General features: G+C 28.9%; 1 protein-coding gene across 3 annotated transcripts; it reads left to right on the top strand.

Annotated features, from left to right (window-relative positions):
- The first annotated feature begins 811 nt into the window (after positions 1-811).
- On the top strand, positions 812-21,943 carry LOC123296860 (protein tramtrack, beta isoform-like). Of its 3 annotated transcripts, none has more exons than XM_044878538.1 (7): positions 812-912; positions 1,151-1,335; positions 1,910-2,235; positions 2,303-2,582; positions 4,541-4,661; positions 13,204-13,448; positions 21,760-21,943. In XM_044878538.1, exons 2-7 carry the CDS (start codon positions 1,165-1,167, stop codon positions 21,814-21,816), a joined length of 1,200 nt encoding a protein of 399 aa, XP_044734473.1. In that variant the 5' UTR covers positions 812-912; positions 1,151-1,164; the 3' UTR covers positions 21,817-21,943. The 3 variants fall into 3 exon arrangements, with proteins under 3 accessions (XP_044734473.1, XP_044734472.1, XP_044734471.1); XM_044878537.1 differs by lacking the exon at positions 21,760-21,943 and adding an exon at positions 14,618-15,323; XM_044878536.1 differs by lacking the exons at positions 13,204-13,448; positions 21,760-21,943 and adding an exon at positions 7,199-8,321.
- Positions 21,944-22,588: the final 645 nt, after the last annotated feature.

Raw genomic sequence — 22,588 nt, 5'->3', positions numbered from 1 at the left:
ATCAAAAACAATCTCTGCTATACTTGAATGGACTACAATAATTAATTATGTATATCAATGTCTTAAACTCTTCATTGTTATGAAAAATTAAATGAAATTGTTAATTATTACAAACCAAATAAAATTATATATAAAACATTTATATTTTAAACTTCAACTCATAAAGATAATTGAAGCTAATTATAATATAATTGCATAGGTAATCATCATAACAAATTAGTACTTTTATATCATAGTGCTCAACAGAACCTTTGAATACAAGTGGACAATGGTCATAGTTAATATGATTCACTTTGAGACTAGCGAGCTGCGAGATATCTTTTTTAAAAACATAAACAGGTCACAAGGTAAACCACGTGAGGTACAAGTTTTCGCAATAAATAAATAACTTCAAAAATACTTCAGCAATTTAAACATTAAGAAGAATGCAAATTTTGAATAATAAATATTCTTTCAGTTTGATTTTAAATTACATATGATTTTTGATTTAAATATAAAGAAATTGATTAATATTTTTTAATAGTAGTAAGTTTTTCAAAATGATTTTGGTTTTTATTGGAATGTGATATTATATTTGAGAATAATGAAGATTTATTGATAAAATTAACAAAAATTTCGATGGAGATTACTTATTGAATTTTATATTTTTTTTAAAAATGATATAAAAATTTAAGTTTTGATGTAATTGATGCAGTAGTTTATACGAAGTATTATAAACAGTACTTTATGCTTGCCACAATAATAGCATTTTCTATGCACATAGTATTACTCATTGGTTGGGTACATTATCTTTGATAATGGCGGTTTATATATTATTACTTGTTAAATAAAATAATTTGTCAACATATTTTCATAATTTTTCAATAGTACAATTAAATATACATAGTGATAAAGGGATATTTTCAACGAAACGTAAGCTAAATATTTGAATAATTAAACATTATTATTATTTTTAATAATTTGGCGACATCTTTTTTTCACATTAAATAATGGGTGATTCAAGGTTGCCAATCCGACCCATGTATTGATTGCATTAGTAAACTTCAACATAAAATATTTTAGTTCAATATATATAATGTAGGAAAAGATATTTTTAATAATAAATGATCAAAATGTTTTTTGTGTTTAAAAGTTACATATTTTGTTAAAGAATAACTTAATATTATGGCTGTTCAGCAATTCTGTTTACGGTGGAATAATCATCAGCCAAATTTTATTTCGGTGTTCTCAAGTTTGCTTAATAGTGAATCTTTAGTTGATGTTACATTAGCAGCTGAGGGTCGTCATTTGCAAGCGCATAAAGTTGTATTGTCAGCATGCAGTTCATATTTTCAGGTAAATTTTATTAAAATTTAAACATAATATTACTTGTAATTGTTGTAGAAAGTATTACTTAGAATGCTTTTAGTACTTAGATTTGAGTATGATGGTTGTAAATGTTTAAATGATTGATCGAATATTTGTATATGCAATATTCGGTATGTTTCGCATACTTCATTTTGAAACACAGAATCGATTAGACGAATGAAAAAAAGGGAGGATGTCAAGGTGAAATTGGGTGAAATCCATCATATTAGAAATGCATTTTAATTATTGTATTTTATGATTTATAAAAGTGAATTTTTTTAATTTAATTAGTGTTAAATTTGCTTAGTTTTAATATTTAAATTGATATAATTCTATTAAATTTGGTAAATGCATGTTTAAAATGTCAATAATTGATAATCAGTCAGTCAATGGATAGACATTAGTAGCATTTTAGTTAGAAAAATATTTTCCCATAAATTTCTTCTAAGTGAATCACTTCAATCTCTTAAGATTGAGGGTACAATGGGTGGGTTCATTATTAAAAAAATTGCGAATAATTGAATGAAATTTCAATAAAATAATTAATATTTTAAATTTTTAGTCGCTTTTTATGGTAAACCCTTGTCAGCATCCAATTGTAATATTGAAAGATGTGAAATTTATGGACTTGAAAATAATGGTAGATTTTATGTATTATGGTGAAGTAAACGTATCACAAGAACAATTACCACATATATTAAAAACTGCAGAAATGTTAAAAATTAAAGGTTTAGCTGAAATGCCAGATTCCACGTCATTAACGAAATCACAAAATAATTCAACAGAAAAAACAGATTTACTTACACCTGGTGAATCCAATTGGAGCTCGGATGGTCAACGACTATCATCATCACCGTCTTCATGTCCATTGTCTCCTGGATCACGAAGGTTTGTTTGTCTTGTCTTATGTTGTTGTATTTATCAACAATAATCTTACGATATATTTTTGTATTAGAAAACGATTACGAAAGTCATCATCTGGATCGGGTTCGGCATCAACAGAACGGACATCAGAGGATCAACCTGGGGATATGACTTCTAGTGGAAACGTCACTGGAGTTGTTACTAAGACAGAACCAAACTCAAGTTTTTCATCTGAGGGAAGTGTTTCTCATATTTCTACATTGAAACAGCACAGTAGTGAATCAGAAATAATACGAAATAATTCACAAGAAAGTATTGAGGAGGAACGTCATACACAACAATCAGCTCCGACTAGAACTCATGTAGGATTGGTGAGTAAAATATATTTGATTGCGAAACTTAAAAACACATGGAAATTGAGTAGGCAATTCTTTGAAAACTGAATGACTTCAATAATTATAGTTTCGAAAATATTATATTATAAAATTATAAGAAAATGCAATAATCATGGTCTCATAACAGGATTTAGGTTAACAATTATTAGAAAGTATTAGTTTCGTTAGGTTAATGGAAGGTAGAGGTAAGGAGGACATCTTACTGTATCAAAAAGTGTCCATAGAAAACTACAAAATAAGGATGGCGTGGCTGTATCAAAAGTAAAAGAAGCGCTCTCATAGTAATAAGAGCAGGATAGAGAAGTTTACAACAAACGCAATCTTTCACACAAGCTTCTTTCTGATTAATTCCAGAACTGTTTGTTGTTTAATTTTTTCAGCTGGAGATCTTTTTACTTTGACCCCTATTTAAGATGGCCCTCCCTAATCAGGTTACTCGATCAAAATTATGAAGGCGCGTGCGCCTAACATTATCATAAGTTTTGATATGTTTGCGTTCTTTTATTAATGGCATCATGATACCATCACGATATGTCAACATTGGTAATAGTCCGAAGGCCCACGGCAAAAAATTATTGATAACAACACCACCGAGACTGTGTATATGTGTTCTCAGAAAATTACAATTTTTAGTTTCGGTTAAGAGGGATACTTCGATTTATTTAAGGGTCGGACAAAATGATTTTACTATTTATTATTCGATGATATTCTTGTTAGTATAACGAATATTCATGAATTTGGCGGAGCTTAATGCTCCGTGAAAGAGAAAGGAAACTCCGCTAACAATAATTTTCTTATGTAAGAAGTTTTCCAACAGAGAATAAAAAACACATTTACAATATCTTGATCGGGGAAGTTTTTTACGCTTAGGTTTGCGAATTAAATGCTTGGTATTAATGTAAATTGTTGACACCATATCGTGATCATGGTGGCCTTATTACTGACAAAGCTGGAAATGTCAGGTTATTTTCCCAATTTAAAACTATGATTTAATCAGGGAATTTTAGAATCATTCAACTGGAAAACCTGGAAAGTCAAGGAATTTTATTTTGGAAAAACAGTGGCCACCATGGCGATGTCATTATATCTTGACATTGGCATTTAGAAATCCAAGAATTTACGCTAACAACACTTATGATTTGAATCATAAAATTAAATTAACTGCATTTCGTTATTAAATTATAAAATATCAAGAGCCGGGTTTAGTATTTAACAGTAATTTCAGAACAACTCAATCATTCTGTACTCTAAAACTGGAATTTCCATAGTGTCGGAATGACAGAATCATTCTGACATTTTTTATCCAATTATCTTCTTGCTTGAGTATTGTCTTTAATTAATATTCATACAAATTTTCCGGACTCCCTGAAAGAGAAATCTCCAGCTTGAAAAATTCCGTAGAGGAAAACTTTCTTAAACACAACATTTACTACAACAGCTTCTCAAATTTCAGATTTTCTAAAATCACTGTCTAATATAACGCTTGGCTATAGCCCTATTATTTCAGACAAATCAAAAAGTATAAGATAGAGGAGAAGGCTCCCATTACTGGCAATGTTAAAAAAGAGTATACGAGTTTCAACGCCTCCGAGTCCTCATACGAGCGAATGTGTTCAGTCATAAAAATGTAAAACGCGCGGGATAACATTCATTAAATTGAATTTAAGTTTGAAAGTAGGAATGTACCAAAACTAATTCATAACGAAAAAATGAAATTTATAAAGATTATTATACCTTTCAATATCAAAGAAAAATATCATTTTATGTAAATACAGATTTAAACTGCCATGGCAGCACTTTAGTACTTGGACACAAATACCAGATGGCATTCGTGTTTGTATATGCGTCCTTCTGTATCTTATACTCTTTTAAGACAAATCTATTAAATTAGCAAAGATAACATACTCCAAGTAACACAAGTATTTTTTTTACAGCAAATGCCACAACCTGAAATTCAAACAGTTGTACAACAACCGATAGAGAATCCAATACTAGACTTGCCCGATCCATCATCTTCAGGTACTACATGTGTTCAACAGACGCCTGTCCACCAAGGTATGTTCAATAAATAAATAAATAACTTTTTTTGATTCGTAAAATATTTACAACATCAAATAAATCGTATAATTTCGTGAACTGTGAAGTGTGCTTCTAGCTCTCGTCCATTGAATGCTCGTTTTTATTTAGTTATTTTTTAAATATAATTTTTAGAGTTAATTATCATTATTCATAAATTTATTTTATTTGTTTTGTATTATTCAGGTGAGTCATAAGTCAAAATATTCGAATATCTAAATTCGAATTTCATTACATTATTAGAAAATAGTTAGGACTACAAATATTTTTAATTATTGTGTATGTGGTATAATATTTTTGATTAATAGTTAAAGAAGGGTTGGATTATTTCACAACAGTTTTTGACACCTAGTAATTTATGTAAAATATACAACAGTATAACGTACAATTTTTAATGGGATTTCCTATGGAAAATGAGAACACTGATCCGCGAAATTTTTTTTTCCTACATATGTGTTTTTTTTTTATAGTTTGAAGTTCTGAAGCCGAATCTGAGCTCAAAATTGCTCTAATAACTCAGGTTTTCGAGGAATTCAACCCTAAATATGAAAAAAATTTGTTTTTCGAAGACATGTTACATCGAGAACTTATTTTTACCAGAAAACAATTTACATCACTAAATAACTTTTGAATTTTTCCAATACCTTTTTTTATTCTCCAAGAAATCAAATAATATAATATGCATTTACTTTTTATATTTATACCGTAAATATATGCATCTTACATTATTCGATTTCTTGGAGGAAAAAAAATTGAAAATATTTTGGAAAGAGAAGAATGGTACTTTCTGAATGTATTGTTTCAAATGGAAAAATTATTTCCCGATGTATCAACACTTCAAAAAACAAATATTTTCATATTTCTCTAAAACGTAAGCTACAACTGGAGTAATTTCGAGCTCAAGTTCAGATTCACCACGTCAAAAACTTATCAATAAATAAACATGTTAGAAATCATTAAAACTCAACGTAACTCAAAAGTGACGTACAGATCATTCTCCCATTAATTAATCATAATTATTTGAATTCAGATTCAGTTTTTATCCGACTATAAAAGAAGACTTTCTTGTTCAAACGGCTAGCAATACGTTATTGGATGGTCTTTGTTGATTGAAATTTGCTAACTTTCTAGGCCAAGTACATTTGAAGAAGTAATATCAAAAACGAATAAGCCTGGTGGATGTAGGATTCCATTTTTAAATTTATTGTTTTAAAAATTGAATATTACAGCCATGATATGTTTATTTAATTTTGACATCGCATATTTTAAGAAAACTGGCCCGAAACTGAAATGCAGCCTCAATAAAATCATTTTGTCGATTGGATGTTAAGGAATAGAAGTAAATAAGGGGAAAAAAAACCTTGTCTTTAATAGCCGGGATGAAAACAAAAATATATTAGTCAACACGAAAAAAAACCCTCCGGTTTACTCACTAACAATCTGAAATCAAAATGTAAAATTAGCCAATGGTAAAAAATTATTCCAATTTTTAATGTTCATGTGATTTTTGCTTCACCCTGTATAATATAGATATACAAATTTGTTTATATTTTATAAGTTCATTTTGACATCAAAAATTTACTTTAAAAAAAAACCCATCTAATGGAATGCGCCATTTAAAATAACGTACTTTACACACACTAATGAGTATTTCGGAAGGTCAACTATATTAGCTACTATCTCGACGTTCTAAAAGGAGCGTTTTTTTAAATTAATTTATACTTTTAATGCCAAAATAGGATCATAAAATGTAAAAATAGTTTTATAATAATATTTTTATTTATACAGAATGTCCCGACAATTTTAAAACGAAAGTGCCTTATATACTTTTGTCCAAAACCCAATGTCCTGGAAATCCAAATCAAAGTATCTGAAAACATTAAATCATTGGGGCATCTGATCAAAATAATTAAAATAATCCCAAAAACACTATATTTTTAATTAAACAATTAGACTGACATAATTTTCCCATTTAAAAATGCGTGATTCTCATTTGAAAATTGAATAATACCAATCCATTGGGTTCTAATAGAGTTAAAAACTTTCAATGTGATTTAAACAACTTTGACTTACCTGCTTAAATATTATAGATGTCTACAGTTTTATTTTGTCTGTTAACTTACAGTATTAGTTATAGTAGGAAAGTTGGTAATATTAACGGCTTTTTTTTATTTTTATAAGAGACTATTTGCACATTAAACGAAAGTATAATCGCCTCAAAATCGAAAGAGTAAGTTGCCTCGATTCGCATTGCCGTAAAGTTGGGGTCATAAAAACTGGAGATCTTTTACGCTAATGTAAATCGAAGTAAACTATCAATTACGGTTTTGAGTACCCCTAAACATCCGTTTTGTGTGGAAAAAGACTCTAGTAAAAACTAAATACCCGTTACTATTTTCAGCTCATACAGTAAATAAATTATTGATAAATTTGTAGTTAAAAATCGTTCATATCATCACTTCACTGTTCACTTTGTCTTTGGCTTGCCTTAATTGTAAACTATGATATTGTCGTAGGCGTTCAATGGACGTTAGTGGAGCACACATATCCGCCGCGCTTCGCATTGTCTTCATCAGAAGGTACAGGTCTCACATCACAAACCATGCAATATATGCCTACTTCGGGTTCATTATCATCGTGTGCAATGGCTGGTGAGAGTTTTCAATCGCCACAAGCTCCTGCTGCTGCACCTGCTAGTCCTTGTCCTAGTGTATGTCCATCACCTTCATGCCCATCACCCAATTCAACTCCTTCTACGCCACAGCCACCAACAAATACACGACGAAAACGATCAATAAATCCACAAGCAGACGAAAATTTTGTACGGGCATTAGAGGCTGTACGATTTGGTGGTATTGGATTTTGTAAAGCAGCTCGTATGTTTGGCGTGAACAATCGTACATTATGGCTTGAATATAAAAAACGTGGATATCCTAATACTCGACCTAGTATAAAAAATCGTGTCAAACAAGAATGTCAAACAACACCTTCACCAAAATCTTCGCCAAATTCCTCATCTATCGACGTAAACGACCAACAGCAGCAGCAGCAGCAACAACAGCAACATCAACAAAATCAACAGACAGTGCCATCTTCATCGTCGGTCGCGACACATACAACACAGCAATCACATCTGATGTGTCCACCGGCTACATCACATGCGATGACTGGCGTATTAGGAAGTTTCCTGGATGCAAGACATGTTGAGTTTTCAACAGGAATGCAACGGGCCCCAGTGTTAACAACACAACAGACACATATCAATTTGCATGGCATTCATTTTAACTCAATATGATAAGAAAACGTGAATATCGAGATTCCAAGTGAACTCGTCATTTTAACTTGTATATAATCATTTATTTATACATGTAGTCATCCATGACCAGTGATGTGGCGGACACTATTCGTGATCATATATTTTACGCGTAAAAATATTTTTTAAACCACCTCGAAATTTTCAACGTAAATAATGAAGTGACAACTGATGGATATTTTTTTATTGGAAATTTTTAATGCATGCCCAAGCTTTTTATTTCAATAAGACCACAGTGAAATAAATTCGTAATGTATATAACAAAAATATATATATACATATATACTTTTTATGGTGATTCTAGATGGCAGCATGGGTTTTTAAATCATTTAAATACATTATTTCTGTATTTACGCGTATATATTTATGGCCCATCTCTGTTTAATATCTATTTACTGAAGAATTTTATTCTCAAAACTTATTTTATATTGCAATTACTTTACAGTATAAAACATTGTTTAAATACGTAATTTTTAATTTTAAAATTGCCAATTGTGTGTGTTATTTGTGATATAATTTTTTTTTAAATTGGATTATTACTTGTTTTATTTATTTTTAATTTGTTTAAGTTTTAAAGATTTTTTTTTTGTATCCCAATATATTTTCTAAATATCAAAATATAAATAACAGATTATTAAATTTTTAAATAGGTCATTTTTGATTTGTAAATATTATTTAACGATAGTGTCATCAATAACCCCGTAATTTTTAATATATTCTGTAATGTTTTGTTTAATGTATAAATTTAAATTATGCAATTATGATAAGTATTCACTTAAATTTGCCTTTCATCCAGGAGGCTCAGGTTCAATTATGTCAGGCCTTGTTGTTGTAACCAATCTAATATTCCAGGAGGCTCAGGTTTGATTATGCCAAGGCTTTTTACCGTAACCAAAGTAATATTCCAGGAAGCTCAAGTTCGATTAAAGCAAGGCATGTGGGCCCAAAGTAATAATTTCTAATAATCCGAAATGGTAACCACGGGTCTTTAATGGGATCAGTGAGAAATAATAACAGTCGTAAAAAAAATTTTATATTCATTATGGAAATTGTTAAATATTAGGTCAAGAAAAAAAGTTTATACGGTTTTTAACCAAATTTTAAAAATATTTGTCTTTTATTATAAATGACATTTGATTGCCAAAAGCCATTTTGATTGATAAACTATTGCTATTTTTATAATAAACAATTATGCCGTTACTTTAGCACTAGGAATACTAGGCTGTATAGATGGATGTATCAAATCTACCCAATCAAGTATTCTCTTTTTTTTCCTTAAAAATATGTGTTCTGTGAATCATTGTCATGATGAAGAAAGACAACTCTTATAAATAAATTCCGATTGCTTTGCAAAGAAACACTCAATATTGCGCACCTTAATCGTATTAATTGTATATGGTTGAGGGCAGGTCCTGATTAAACATTTGTAGAGTCCTTAATCGAAAGTCATAGGGACCCCATATAAGGGGATAAATTTCTTTAACTATTTTGATTATCTGTCTTTTACAGTAAATTTTACTTTGAATTTATTGTAAGCACCCTGAGTTATGTAGTTTTGGAGATCAACGATAGAAGATCGCATGCTTGCTTATTCCACAAGCCATTTGCTGATTGATTTTTTAAACATTTTTTTTATTGTTGAGACCACCCAGAACACTCGGGAATTACACTAAACAGAGGGCCTTACGTTTACGCACTTTAATATCGTATATATTTTACCCAATTTATTTTGTACTCAAACATGTAGCTCCATATTGTATCCAGTGTTTCGTACTGACATAATAATTTTACCAGAAAATGGCAAAAGGTTATCGTTCATAGTTGTACATATTGTTTAATAAAGTTCATTTAAGGAGGTACGAGCGCCAAGGCAATTTAGGATAAAGGGCTTGATTTTTTTTAATATGAAGTTGGACTATATCTAAATCAATACTGAAAATTTTAGGGGGGGGGATGCCCGATTATTTAAATAAATAAATGAATTCAAAAGTATACATATTTAACATTGGTTTTATAGGAAAACGGTAGATGGATGATATGTTTTCATAGATTTCTCCAAAACTAGTCGGTTTTGATTTAACATAGAAAACACTGAGAATCATGAAAACTTTCTTGGCTTGTATTCATTTATTGTTATATTTTCATTCCGGATATCTTTAGATAAACAAAAGCTTGTTTTAAAAATATTTACTTTTATTTAGATATTATACAAAAATTATTTGTTGTATCATAATTGCATAAAATATGCTTATACAGATGAAAGTTATTGTTTTTATAATTCGCCTAAGTTCATTAAATTATTATACATAAGATGGAGATATAATAGAACATTGCCTTCGATGTTTTAGATAATTGCGATACATGTCTTAATTCTTAATATGTAGACAGCTTTAGAAATTATTTTCCTATAAATAAACAGAAGTATTATTTTTTAAATTTTGTTTCATACCCCAAATCGAATCTTCATCTAATATGTATTTAATTTAATGTTAAAAATCTATTGTTTACTTTGGTTAAATAGATTTAAATTATATTTTTCAAAATAATTATATTTATTTTTATATTTAATTGTTATTTCTTATACCTACCATATTTAAACAAATGAAAACTTTTCTTAAGAGTAAATTTAAAAAAATGGTGTCATAATTTGTAATTACCAAAATAATATATTATTTATGTCATAAATCTGTACTTTTTTTAGAAAATACAATTTCATCTACTTGGGTGCAATAAATATATCTTGTTGCGTTTTGTTTAGATTTTCAATTTCAACCAAATTTTACAGGGTGGTTCATACAAAGAGTTTTATTTTTTTATCAGAGAAATTGATTGATTCTAAAAAAAACTGTTTCGTATATGATAGCTTTAACTTTCACAAAAACGAATTTTTTATGATAAATTTTCTCCAAGATCAGCAATATTTCTGGTAAAAAAAATTTTATGGTATGCGCTAATCACTTAAATAGGTTTCGATACATACATGACTACGATTTAAAAGAAAAACTATTTTAATCTAGGCTTCATAGAACATTCCGTCCAATGAAATTGATTTTGGATTTCAATTGAATAAATCCATAAAGATTGAATAGTTTAAATCTTAAGAAAATGTATTCATTATTTTTTAAATATTTAACTGCATAGTATTATTTTTACAGAACTCTGAGAGGCATTTGTCGCGGGCTTTTTTATTTTATTTAATTTTGTCGAAAAAATTCTATTCAAATATCATCATTTTCTTAGATTTATATAATAGACGTATGAAAAAACTTCCAGAAAGTTGAATTTTGGGAAATAGCTTCGTTTTAAAGCTTAATCAATCTGTACGACTTTAAATAATTATTAATGTTGTTTATTACTGATGACTAATTCTTATTTGGGAGATACCAAAACACAAATTATAGATTGACGTGGGTTCCGAAGATAATTTAAATTATAATAATTGAAAATTCAAATATTTTTCTTTCAACTAGTAACAAACAGATTTGATTGAGATAACGTACAATAGTATAGGAGTCCATGAGGGGCTTTGTGTAGTAACTCGAGGACATCAAAATAAGTTATGTTATTTCAATAATCTGAAATATTTTGATTACGCTCGAGTTTCTACGGGTAACGCAACTTTTCAAGCCTCCCATTTCTTTGCTTCTAGCTTAAATCGTCAGATTATTGGAATGTACAATTTTAGCACGTAATTAACCCACCATATCTTAATCTTACGCGCTCAAGTTAATTCACCTATCGCAATTTCGATTTTACTAATCTGTCCGTCTGCCCTACGCGCGTCCCCCCTTATTTAGGGCTAATATTTGGTGGAGGTACTAAGGGAGGTCCAAGGAATTCCCCATATCTTAATCTGACGCGTTCGAATTACTACACTAATGACCTCTAGTGTAGAAACGACTGTGCTATTTATAACCATAACAAAGACAGCTTTATCGATTGAATTCTTTTAAAAGCTTTTATTATACCGGAAAAGTCGTTAGATATTTTTTATAGACAATTTTTCCAGCTACAAAAATTATCTCTAAAATTTTTTCTGAATAAATAGTTGGAAGATATTTATGAACAACTGTTTCGGCACACAAGGCAATTTAAACTTTTTTAGGTTCGTTAGAACACTGAAAGGAAACTATCTATTTAACAAAATCCAACTTTCTTTTAAATTTTCCGAGGCTTGATTTATACTATGTCTACTACAACCAGATTATTTTTCAACTTGAAAATGGAATTTTTTGATAGTCGCAAATGACGAACAAAATTCATAAATTATATTTTCTGCATCAACTTGATCTTGTTTTAGAAACATTGTTGTAGATGAGTATTGGATTAAATTTTGCGAAGGTTGAATATTTTTTAAATTAATTTTATTTAGTTAACAAAATTTTTTTTTTTTTTTTGCTGTCTTAAATATCTAATTATTAAAATTACGAATTTAAATAAAACGTAACAACAAAATTTATTACAAATATCATTTTTCTTTTATAAAATCTTAATAATCCTGTGCTTATGTACTTTGACATGAATTTTCTTATAAAATATAAAAACATTCTAGATATAGTTGAATGAGTTTCATTTTTATATGAGATCGTGAATCGATTAAAAATCTTTTTAATTTTGTTAGAAATTGTTTTTGTTAAGTTAGCGTTCAGTGCTAAATATATTAGGAAATCGTCCACTCCTAACTGACGGAAGAAATTTCCAATTTATTCCTATCTTCAAAACATGGAAATAATAACGACTTTTAATTACTAAAAATAAATAATAGTTGTCTTACGTTTTTCTGTCACCAGACTCTATCCCCAAGAATCTTTGCATTGATAAAAATTTGTGTATAAGAAAAAGAAACTTCTAAACAATGTCCAAAATATTCAACTTGAACGACGTCCAACTCGAATTTCGATTGGAATTTTTTTCTAATATTTTTAAGACAAGGTTGAAAATAATTCAGTTAATTTGGTGTCGTTTACCATAATCAATATTTTTTCGTTTTGCACTCATATTTCGTATTATATAAATGCCATCGAAATTTAAACAAATTAATATTCTAGTTTTTCATAAAAAGATTAACATAATATTCACGATCTTAGCCTTTATCCTCAATTATTTTAAGATGAATTTTCCAGGGAGTGTTGGTGATTATGTTTTTATTAAATCGGCCTTAGAAGAACGTTAGAATTTAATTACAATATTTTTTTTATTAAATTACAGACAAATCTAATGGTGCTAAACGAGGGCGTTTATTAATTAGACAACCTAGAATAAAAAAATATAGTGATTCATCGCAACAGTCACCTGAAGGTGATTTACCATCTCCACAATATTTAAACCTTCCACCAATTAAGATCGAAAGACAATGTTCAGAACCATCACCTCATTTACTTAGTGTGCCTCGAACATCTACATTAGTGAAACAGCATTCACATCCATTGTTACCAAGTCAAATACAACAGACGGTATGTTAAATTTTTTATAAATTTTTTAAACAAAATATTCGTTTAACGCACATTAATATCGAACCCATTCGCATACCCTGAAATTTAAGTATTTGTTTTCGGTTCCTAGAAGTGGCTTATACAAACTCGCTGCTCAAAACACCGTTAACACAGAAAATTTTTAAGAAGCAGCAATATAAACAATACAATTTTTGAGTAATTAATATCTTAATGATCAGTATTACTCTTAAGTCTGTTTCGTTGCAGAAACTACTCGCTCAATCGTCAAAAAGACCTGAATTTCCAAACGGAGTCAACAAAATCTAAACCGTCCAAATCAGATACATCAAAATTTGCCCCTTTTAAAAATTGCAAAAAAAATTTTAATTCGGAAGTTGATAAAACTTGCCAATGGTTAATTTTGACCCAAAAAGTAGAAAAATAGAGTCTTTTTTTTATTTATAATTGAGTAAAGAGTTTTTGAGGCATCGCCTAATATTTTTAAGGAAAGCTATTACTTCGGAGCGAAACTGAATATTTATCAAAAACTATTTATTAAGACGTCAAATGATCTAGATTTGTATGTTTTTTTGGTTTTCATTTTAATAAATATGAATAGCTATTATTTGTAATTTTAATATTAAAAGGACTTTAGAAAATGAATTTTATCCAAATCAGAGAAAACAAAATTTTATCGGTTTTTGTTAATTTTTTAAGGGTATTATTTTCTTTCCAAAAAAGTTATGATTCCATAGCGATTCTTAAAATTTGATAAAAAATACTCATCTAGTCATCAAAAGAGCTTTTTTTATGTTTTTATGGGTCCTAACAACCTTAAATAATTCATAGGCATGATAATTTTCCTAAATAAATCATAGACAAGTTAAAATATCATGGACACACTTTTATTTACCAAGTTGTACAATTTAAATTAGAAAAAACTTATGTTGGCATACAACATTTACACTCTAAGTCAAATACAAGTTCTACGTAAGATGCCCTCCTCAAAGTAGAACATCTTTTACTAGGGCCACTTTTTCCAAAAATACTTTGAAGAGATATTTAGCTGTTTCATTTAAAATGAAACACTCTGTACATGATCGTGGAATAGATGATTTATTTTTGAAATATAAAAAGGTAGGAAACCGTTATCTTAGTTACGGTCTGAATATTGATTTTTGTATTTTTAGCAATCTATTGCATCTAGTAGCAGTGCGTCGAGTGCACCGTCAAGTTCTTATCATTCTAGTGTAATGTCTCCCATCAGTGCAATTACATCTTTTCAACAATCAGAATCCGAACGACCTATTAGCCCCTTAGTTGTTGTAAACGATCCAGTAGGTGCAGAAACGCCAAATCCATTGCCGACATTACGGGTTAGAACAGAAGAATTACGTCGAGCAGTATCCTCGCCACAAGCAGGATCACCAAGGAGTAGTCATTGTCCTGCTGTTCGACCAGGTCCAGCATTAGGTTGTAATTTTTGTTGGAATACAATTGATGGACATGGTAGAATATTAAGAAGAAAAACAAAGTATCATTGTCCTGAATGCCAAACAAATTTATGTATAGTTCCTTGTTTTCAAGAATTTCACGAAAGACATGCTAACGGAGCTGATCCATCTCAGCTAACGTCCACTATACAAAGGTTATTTCCAAAAACTAGTTCAATATGAAAATATTAATTTGATAAGACGTGAAAGTCATTGAAATGTGAATATTTATTCAGATATTCCCCTGTTATTTATATCGATTACAGATATTGTTGAAAAGTTTTTACAGTTGGTCTGTGGTATCGATAGTATAATAGATTGAAAAGTCAAATATTTTATTTTGACTATTACGGGTTTTGGAAATGGAATAAAGTAGCTGTTGTCGATGTTTGTTTATGACAATACACCCTTTCTTCTTTTTATAAAAAAAGTTTTGAAATACGGGGGTATTATTTGTTGAAGATGATAGTTCAAAAACAGAATGTAAACATTCGAAATTGATACAAAAAATACATTTACAAATTAGATTATACAAAGAAAAAAAAATTAGTTCTAAGAAATATCATAAAGTAACTATCTATATATTATATATTTATATGTGCTCACTAACTTAAGAAAAAAAAACAAAGCTTTAAAATATATGCAGAAGAAAGTTATCACTATTTTTGTTAAAAGCACAAATATCTAAAAAAACAGAGAATATATTTTTGAATATTTATTCGTTTAAAACATTGTTGTATTTTGACTATAAACTTATATTTAAAAAAAAAAAATAATATAATTATTTATAGGCCAATCTTTGTGTAATTTTATAAAAAAAAAAGTTTATTTATGGTTAAGTGAGGCGGAAAATACATTTTAAAAACAGTTTTTTTTTATTTGATGGGATATAAAAAGAACTGGGAGGAAGGTACAGAATCCTTATGAGAAGTCGCTTTCGGCTAGATAGAATTGATAAAAAATAACTATATATTTTTTTTTCGTTTGCCTATTAAATCCCTGGAATAAAAATAAATTTTGTTAATTTAAGGAATTAATTCATTAAAATTAATCGATTAGTTTTAAGTACACATAGGAGTTTTGTAGCGGATTTCAACTTGTAGTAGAAATATTTAATGTTTTTATCGTTAGTAGTTACTACCTCAACATTTACTTGGTCGGGAGGCTCTTTTTTATTCGGGGTTAACTTCCGTGTTACTGATTCATTATTATTAAAAATTAAAATCGATATCGAATTTTTACGCGATTTTTTTCAGCTAGTAGTATTAATACTATTGAAAAATGGTGTTATAATTTATGCTATTTAAGGTAGTTCCTCCGCGACCGTCCAGTCAAAAAGTTTTGGACTAATACTATCATTCAGTGCATTAACTGTGCTATGACTATTATACATATACCATATATTATTTTCAAAAGACTGTAGTTCCTCACTACTGTTTCTAGTATACATATAAGCACACACACTATGACATATGCCTTTAACATTAGTCTTCATATCTTTTCCACAAAAATTATCGCTAAAACGAGTTATTTATTTAAGTTTTTTATCGAAACTATATGGTAAATAATTTTTATTTTTATTTATATATTTTCTAAATATAGTATTCTACATTATATTAGTTTTTCATAGAGATGGTGGACGTCATTCATTGGTAAATAAATATAATATTTGTAAATTTGTGTATTTTTATACACTTCTCCCATGTACACGTACAAATTGCGTCACTTTTAATTGCTAATATCTCATGTATGGCATGGTAAATCATCTTCTAACTTTAACAGCAAGTGTATTATGAATTAAATATTTTATATTCTGAGTTTTGAGAAATTCTTGGAATATCACTTTCGTGTAGGTACTACCTTAAACGGACTATGCCCTTTAAATTAATTCCGTAGAAAAATATGCTTCATATTTTCCGCATTTTAGATTCACTTGAATACAGAAAATTTGTTTTAATTCCTGGGAGATTTTCCAGACATCAAATTTAACGTAAAATATAAAGTTTTTTATCAATCTTTTCACTTTATATGTTGTTAACCCTTTAAAATTGAAAATACTCATACTAAGATAGAGACTTTGACCCTAGATATCTCAAAAGCTCATTACTTTAAAACTGTGGGCCCATTGACACTTTTGATAAACAAGCTAAGAACTACCTTTGTCGAGAGTCAATTTAACTATAATTTCTTTATATCTTTTATATATAGTGATAAAAAAATCTTTAAATATTATAAACAAATTTAGTCATTTTAGCCGAAGTCCATTTTTCTAAAGAATTCTGAACCCTCAAATTCAGTTTTTCGTAATAGATTATTAAAAATCGATAATAAAACTTTCCCCAGTATTTAATAGACTACAGAACGACGCAAGCTAGTTTAAACCTGTAGATAAATAAGTATAAATTATAGCTGATATTTTATTTAATACAAATAGATATTCAATTTATAAATTTTTTTCGATAGTAATTTATTTTACTAAATACATTAATATTTCTCATGGAGAAAAATCATATCTGTTTCCACGGGCAGCTAGTGAAGAGAAAAAATAAACATTATGTCCAAATTTTTCATTCTCTAGATACGGGATGATACTGTTTCAAAATAAGTGATAAAGAAATATAAATTATTTTTTTGAAATGTCTTACAAAAAAAAAAAAAATTATATAAAATCATATGGTCAAGGACTTTTTATTTTCCAGATATGCGATTTCCATTTACTTTTCAAATTTTTGTTCAAATTCAAAACTTGTACGATTGCTTTGTTATTTATATGTAAAGAATCACAAAAATATTATTTATCATTATCATATTTATATTTTGTAACCTCATCACTCTTCATCTCGAACATTAAAAGTTTTATATCGTATATTTATGTTTATGCTCGAAGCTACAATTGATCAAAGACTATAGGATCCTATGCTCTTTGCAATTGATGTTTTAAGTCGGGTGCCGGAATTTGTTTGAACGGGGTCTAAATACACACTCATTTATAAGTTGTGATGTATATTTAAATTGACTCGGAAAATATATTTCTATCTCTCATACACTTGACTATAAACTCCAATAAAACTGTGCTATGTCATCAGTGTGCACGACACTTTGTAAAAATTCCTCTAGCCTGAACTTATTGTGTGCCAAAGATAGTGTTTTGTGCAAGCAAGTGAACAAAAATTTTGCATTTACGCGTGTAATTACTATTAATTTGATCATGAATTCACTCGTATTTATTTGATATTAAATAAAATATCTTCATTTAATTTTTAATTTGTTGATTGGTCTTACTTCTATTGTTATTAGCTAAGTCAAGAAATGTACCATTTCGTTATGTGATAAGATAATTACGACGTTAATTTTATGTTTCTTGTTGTGAACATTTTTAAAATTTATTATCATTATGGCTCAATTGTTTTCTAAACAAATTAAAAAAGCAATACTACAGTCATTTACATTTCAGAATCAAATGAGCTGATCATAAAAGTATAGGGACATGTAATGTTTCATGAACAGAATACAATATAAAATATGCTGTCATTTCATTGAAATTTTGCGCTTTTTTGTCAAAAAACTTTTCAAATATTTTTGAAAATATAAAAAAAAGTATGAGTATTTAATTTGAAGAGTGTGAAGTTCTCTCCAAAAAGGTTTTATCTTAACAAAATCTTGATTCAATCCCAATTATAATGAATATAGATGATATTAAAATTTGTCTAAGTACAGTAAAAGTCAAAAATTCATAGACCGAATTTTTTTGTATGGCATTCTACTCATAAAGTTTTGGTTTTCTAAGTGAGCGGTGGCGTTATGCAGCGGTAGGAAAATTTGTTGTCACGGATGGATAATGTGCAAATTCTATTCGCTCCGTGCGTGAGTTTCGTTTCCATGGTAACGATACACTACTTTAATTATAGAATTGTATGGATGCATATATAATTGTATGGATTGCATTTAAGACTTAAATTGAAAATTTAATATTATTGTCTCACAAATTTAAATAAATAATTATGATAATTAACATTTGAAAAATAATATTTGTGCAATTTGATTTCTTATTTTCACAATTTTTAATGCATTAAGTTTAATTAATTCGTGTTTTACAATAATTTTAATTTGACCTTTCTATAACATTAACATGTAAAGAACTGCAAATTAGTAATAACAGCCCCTTTAACGCCAAAATTTTTCACTGGAAGCGCTGTCGTCGATTTTATTGTCCCTACCATGACTACGCACACAACGAATACGGTTTCTATATCTACAGAGATAAACCACCACCTTTATCCTAGAAAACCTTAGCCTTAAATTATACATTAAATATTGCCATAATTACTGTTAGCTTGTTTGTATTTTTTGTGATGTTTGTGTAAAAATAAATTTTTTAAAACGACTGTAGTAAAACCAGGGTTGCGATCGGCCTGGAAAACATGAAATTGTCAGGGTACGGGTCAGAGAAAATAAAAAAAGAAACATTTTGGATCTTTATATCTTGGAATGAAGTGTATATTCTGCATCAATCTACAAAATCTCCGATTTTTGAGTTTGATTTACCATAGTGAATGTTATTTACCAGAATATCACACAAAGATAGATTATTGTATTTTTTGAATAGGATTTTAAAATTATGATACCTCAAAAACAACTAGAGAATTTTTGCTTTAATCAAGGAAAAGTCATGGACTCTAAATGATCAATTCGATCGTACCCTGTAAACAAAAAAATTAAATTAAAAAATATATTTATTTATTTTGGTAAATTGATTTGTAAGTTGTTAACATGAATTTGTAAACAGGTCTTGAATCTATTTTATACAAATATTTTACAAATTGTTTTAGTTTTGTTAGCTTGGACAAACTAAGGTCTTTGTTGTTTCATAATAAATAATTGGAGATGATAATAAATCATTTTTCGAGTTTTTTTAGTCTGACTAATAAATTGGTTATACATTCCCAGTTATTTTTAATCGTGGACAAAAATAAACTTTCGTATATTTCTCATTTCAAATTTGAGATGAGTATCAAGACCTGCATACAAAACCGTGGTTGTTAGATTATACAAGAGTATTTTTTAAAATATTTTCACAGGAATAAATTATTACAAATAATTATGATTTTTCATTTCAAGTTAACTTAAAAAATTAAGATGGAAAATATAAAATACAAAAATTGTATAAAATATAAAGAATTTATATTTTATAAAATATTTCAAAACTTAATAATGAATTGTAAAAAACTTTATTTTCTCAATAAAACTTAATATTTTTATTTAAAACAATTATGTGAGTCATTTCGGAAACACCTTCACGCAAAATTCGCATTTTTAGACCCTTCACTTCCCCTTAATCACGCTGCGGTCACGTTCTAACCCCCTAGCAAATATAACGTCACAAATTCTAGAACCCTTTATAAATAATCTAAAATAAAAAAAACTCTACAAGTTAGGGATAAAATTAATTAACTGTGAACATCACGTTTCCTGAATGCCCTCTCTTCCTATGTCATTTTGTCACGATAAGCAATTTAAGCTCTCTCCCTGTTTGCGTGACGTATTTTATGAATGGATCCCTAACCAGATGTAGAGGCCTTAATATCATTTAACTTAAAAGACTAGGAAGAGAAAGAGACAGAACTAATAGATGCTCTTCTTTCTCTGTCTCGCAGGCAATAATAATTACAACTCTAATCCAACGCTTGAACGCGCGTAGACACATGTTTTGAGTATACTATTATGGTTATAACTGGCGCGGGACGAAAACAAATGTTTTGTATATACAAGTTTGCTTATAACACGTATAAGAGACGAAGACAGCTATACGCGCTTATCTTATCTGGTCTCTGTCTACTGCGATCAACCGTTTAGGCGACGATTTTGCAGTTCTAAGGTATTATCTCTATGGTTTGTACTCACAAAAATAAAATCTAAAAATATGCAAATGAATCATGAAATTATAAATAAACTAGCTTGATACTCGCCCCCACTTCTCTGGGCTTAAAAGTAAAAATCATCGCTTTATAGCCTACGCCTTTCTTAACCTTCCCCCCTACCATAATACTCGAAGAGATTGTTTTATACAGCTAAATAAATATATATGCACAGTTTTCAATTTTTTAAACTGTAAAATAGTCATAATTCATTGACTATTTCAGAGAAAATGGTCATGAATTGTTTTACATTTACTATTTTAAATTTTTACAGAAATCTTTAATTTATGGTTCAAAATTATGATCATAGATGGAGCAGTAAAATGTCAGAATAATTTTTTACTTTTAGTATTAAAAAAAAAATATTTTTCTTTATAAAGTATAGCTCATGTGTTATTATAGTGTATGAGCTATATTGTTGTATAGTTTCATTCAAATCCATTCGCTAGTTTTTGCGTGAAAGCGAAACAACACATTTTAATATATAGGGATAGGGATATTTTCACATTTATAATATATAGGGATAGGGATGCATTGATTATAGAGGATCGTTTCATTTGTCACGATATTGTTTATATCAGAGTTTTGTATCAGGGGTATCTGCTTAAATTCAATCGAATACACTGGCCAGTAGAATCATGCGTCAACCTAATGGTTATGGTGTCGCGTAGTCATAGTAAGCTGTACTGGTAAATATCCTGACTCGCATTTACGAACACACCTGTTATATAATGCACCTTAGCAACAAAATAGAATCCTTAGTTACTAAAAACAAACAAAAATTGTGAGTTGTGGTAGCAAGAAATACTAATCAACTTAAGTACAACTTAAATTAATTATTGTATAATATTTTATATTGAATTATTTATTTTAAAAAAATGGGTGAAAATGATAACGGAGGAATATTTAAATTAAACATTGTAGGGCAAGTGGAATGGGTTGAAATTCCTGATGGTGGAAATCAGCTTCATTGTATCGTAGAATTTGTAAGTGGTATTGACTGGAAAGTTTTAAGTGGAATTGAATCGGCATTATCATCATCTGTACTGCCAGATCGTGAATCACGTTACATTGTTACTTTGCCATTATCAATTTTACTACAATCAACCAGTCCTTTTGGATGTACGTAGGCATTTATTTTAAGTACTGTTTTGCTGTGGCGCCACGATTTGAAGTAGAAGTTTTGTCAAACATGCATAAACAAAGCGAAAAGAAATTAATAAAATAGTTTACATCCAAAGTAAATTATTACTTGTATTTCCTTGGATAGCTTCCAAATGGTTCAAGAAAAATTGGATGGGATACGTGAGCCACTTTCTCAGCTATTAAATTAGGTCTATATGTACCGTTTGATTTTCGATATATTAAATTCCGTAGGCAGCACGAGTCACATTCATTTGATCAAAAATATCCTTTTCATTAAACGAGCAAAAATCCCAAAAATGTGAACCAGAACCAAAAGCCACGACCCACGATAATTCAACATTTCGAATCTAATTCAGCAAATCAAAACTTTATTGAGTCATGGCGTTGCGAAAATCGTATTAAAGAAAACATTCATGTATTTTGTTATATATCGAAATTTTTGAAAATATATGAAAAATTTACGATTTTCGCAACGCCATGACTCGACAAAGTGATAGTTTTGGTTTGCTGAATTAGATTTTGCTGGGTCGTATAATTCAACATTTCGAATCTAAATCAGCAAACCAAAACTACCACTTTTTCGAGTCATGGCGTTCATATATTTTCA

This window comes from Chrysoperla carnea, chromosome 3 (assembly GCF_905475395.1).
Source record: "Chrysoperla carnea chromosome 3, inChrCarn1.1, whole genome shotgun sequence".
Classification (NCBI taxonomy): Eukaryota; Metazoa; Arthropoda; class Insecta; order Neuroptera; family Chrysopidae; genus Chrysoperla; species Chrysoperla carnea.
Note: the sequence above shows the minus strand (reverse complement) of the source record. Positions and strands in the feature narration are given on the sequence as shown.

Excerpts from the sequence above, each read along its gene's own strand:
- LOC123296860 (XM_044878536.1), top strand. The coding sequence starts at position 1,165 with ATGGCTGTTCAGCAATTCTGTTTACGGTGGAATAATCATCAGCCAAAT. Across the intron at positions 1,336-1,909 it reads CATGCAGTTCATATTTTCAG|TCGCTTTTTATGGTAAACCC; the intron begins GTAAATTTTATT and ends TTAAATTTTTAG. Across the intron at positions 2,236-2,302 it reads TTGTCTCCTGGATCACGAAG|AAAACGATTACGAAAGTCAT; the intron begins GTTTGTTTGTCT and ends TTTTTGTATTAG.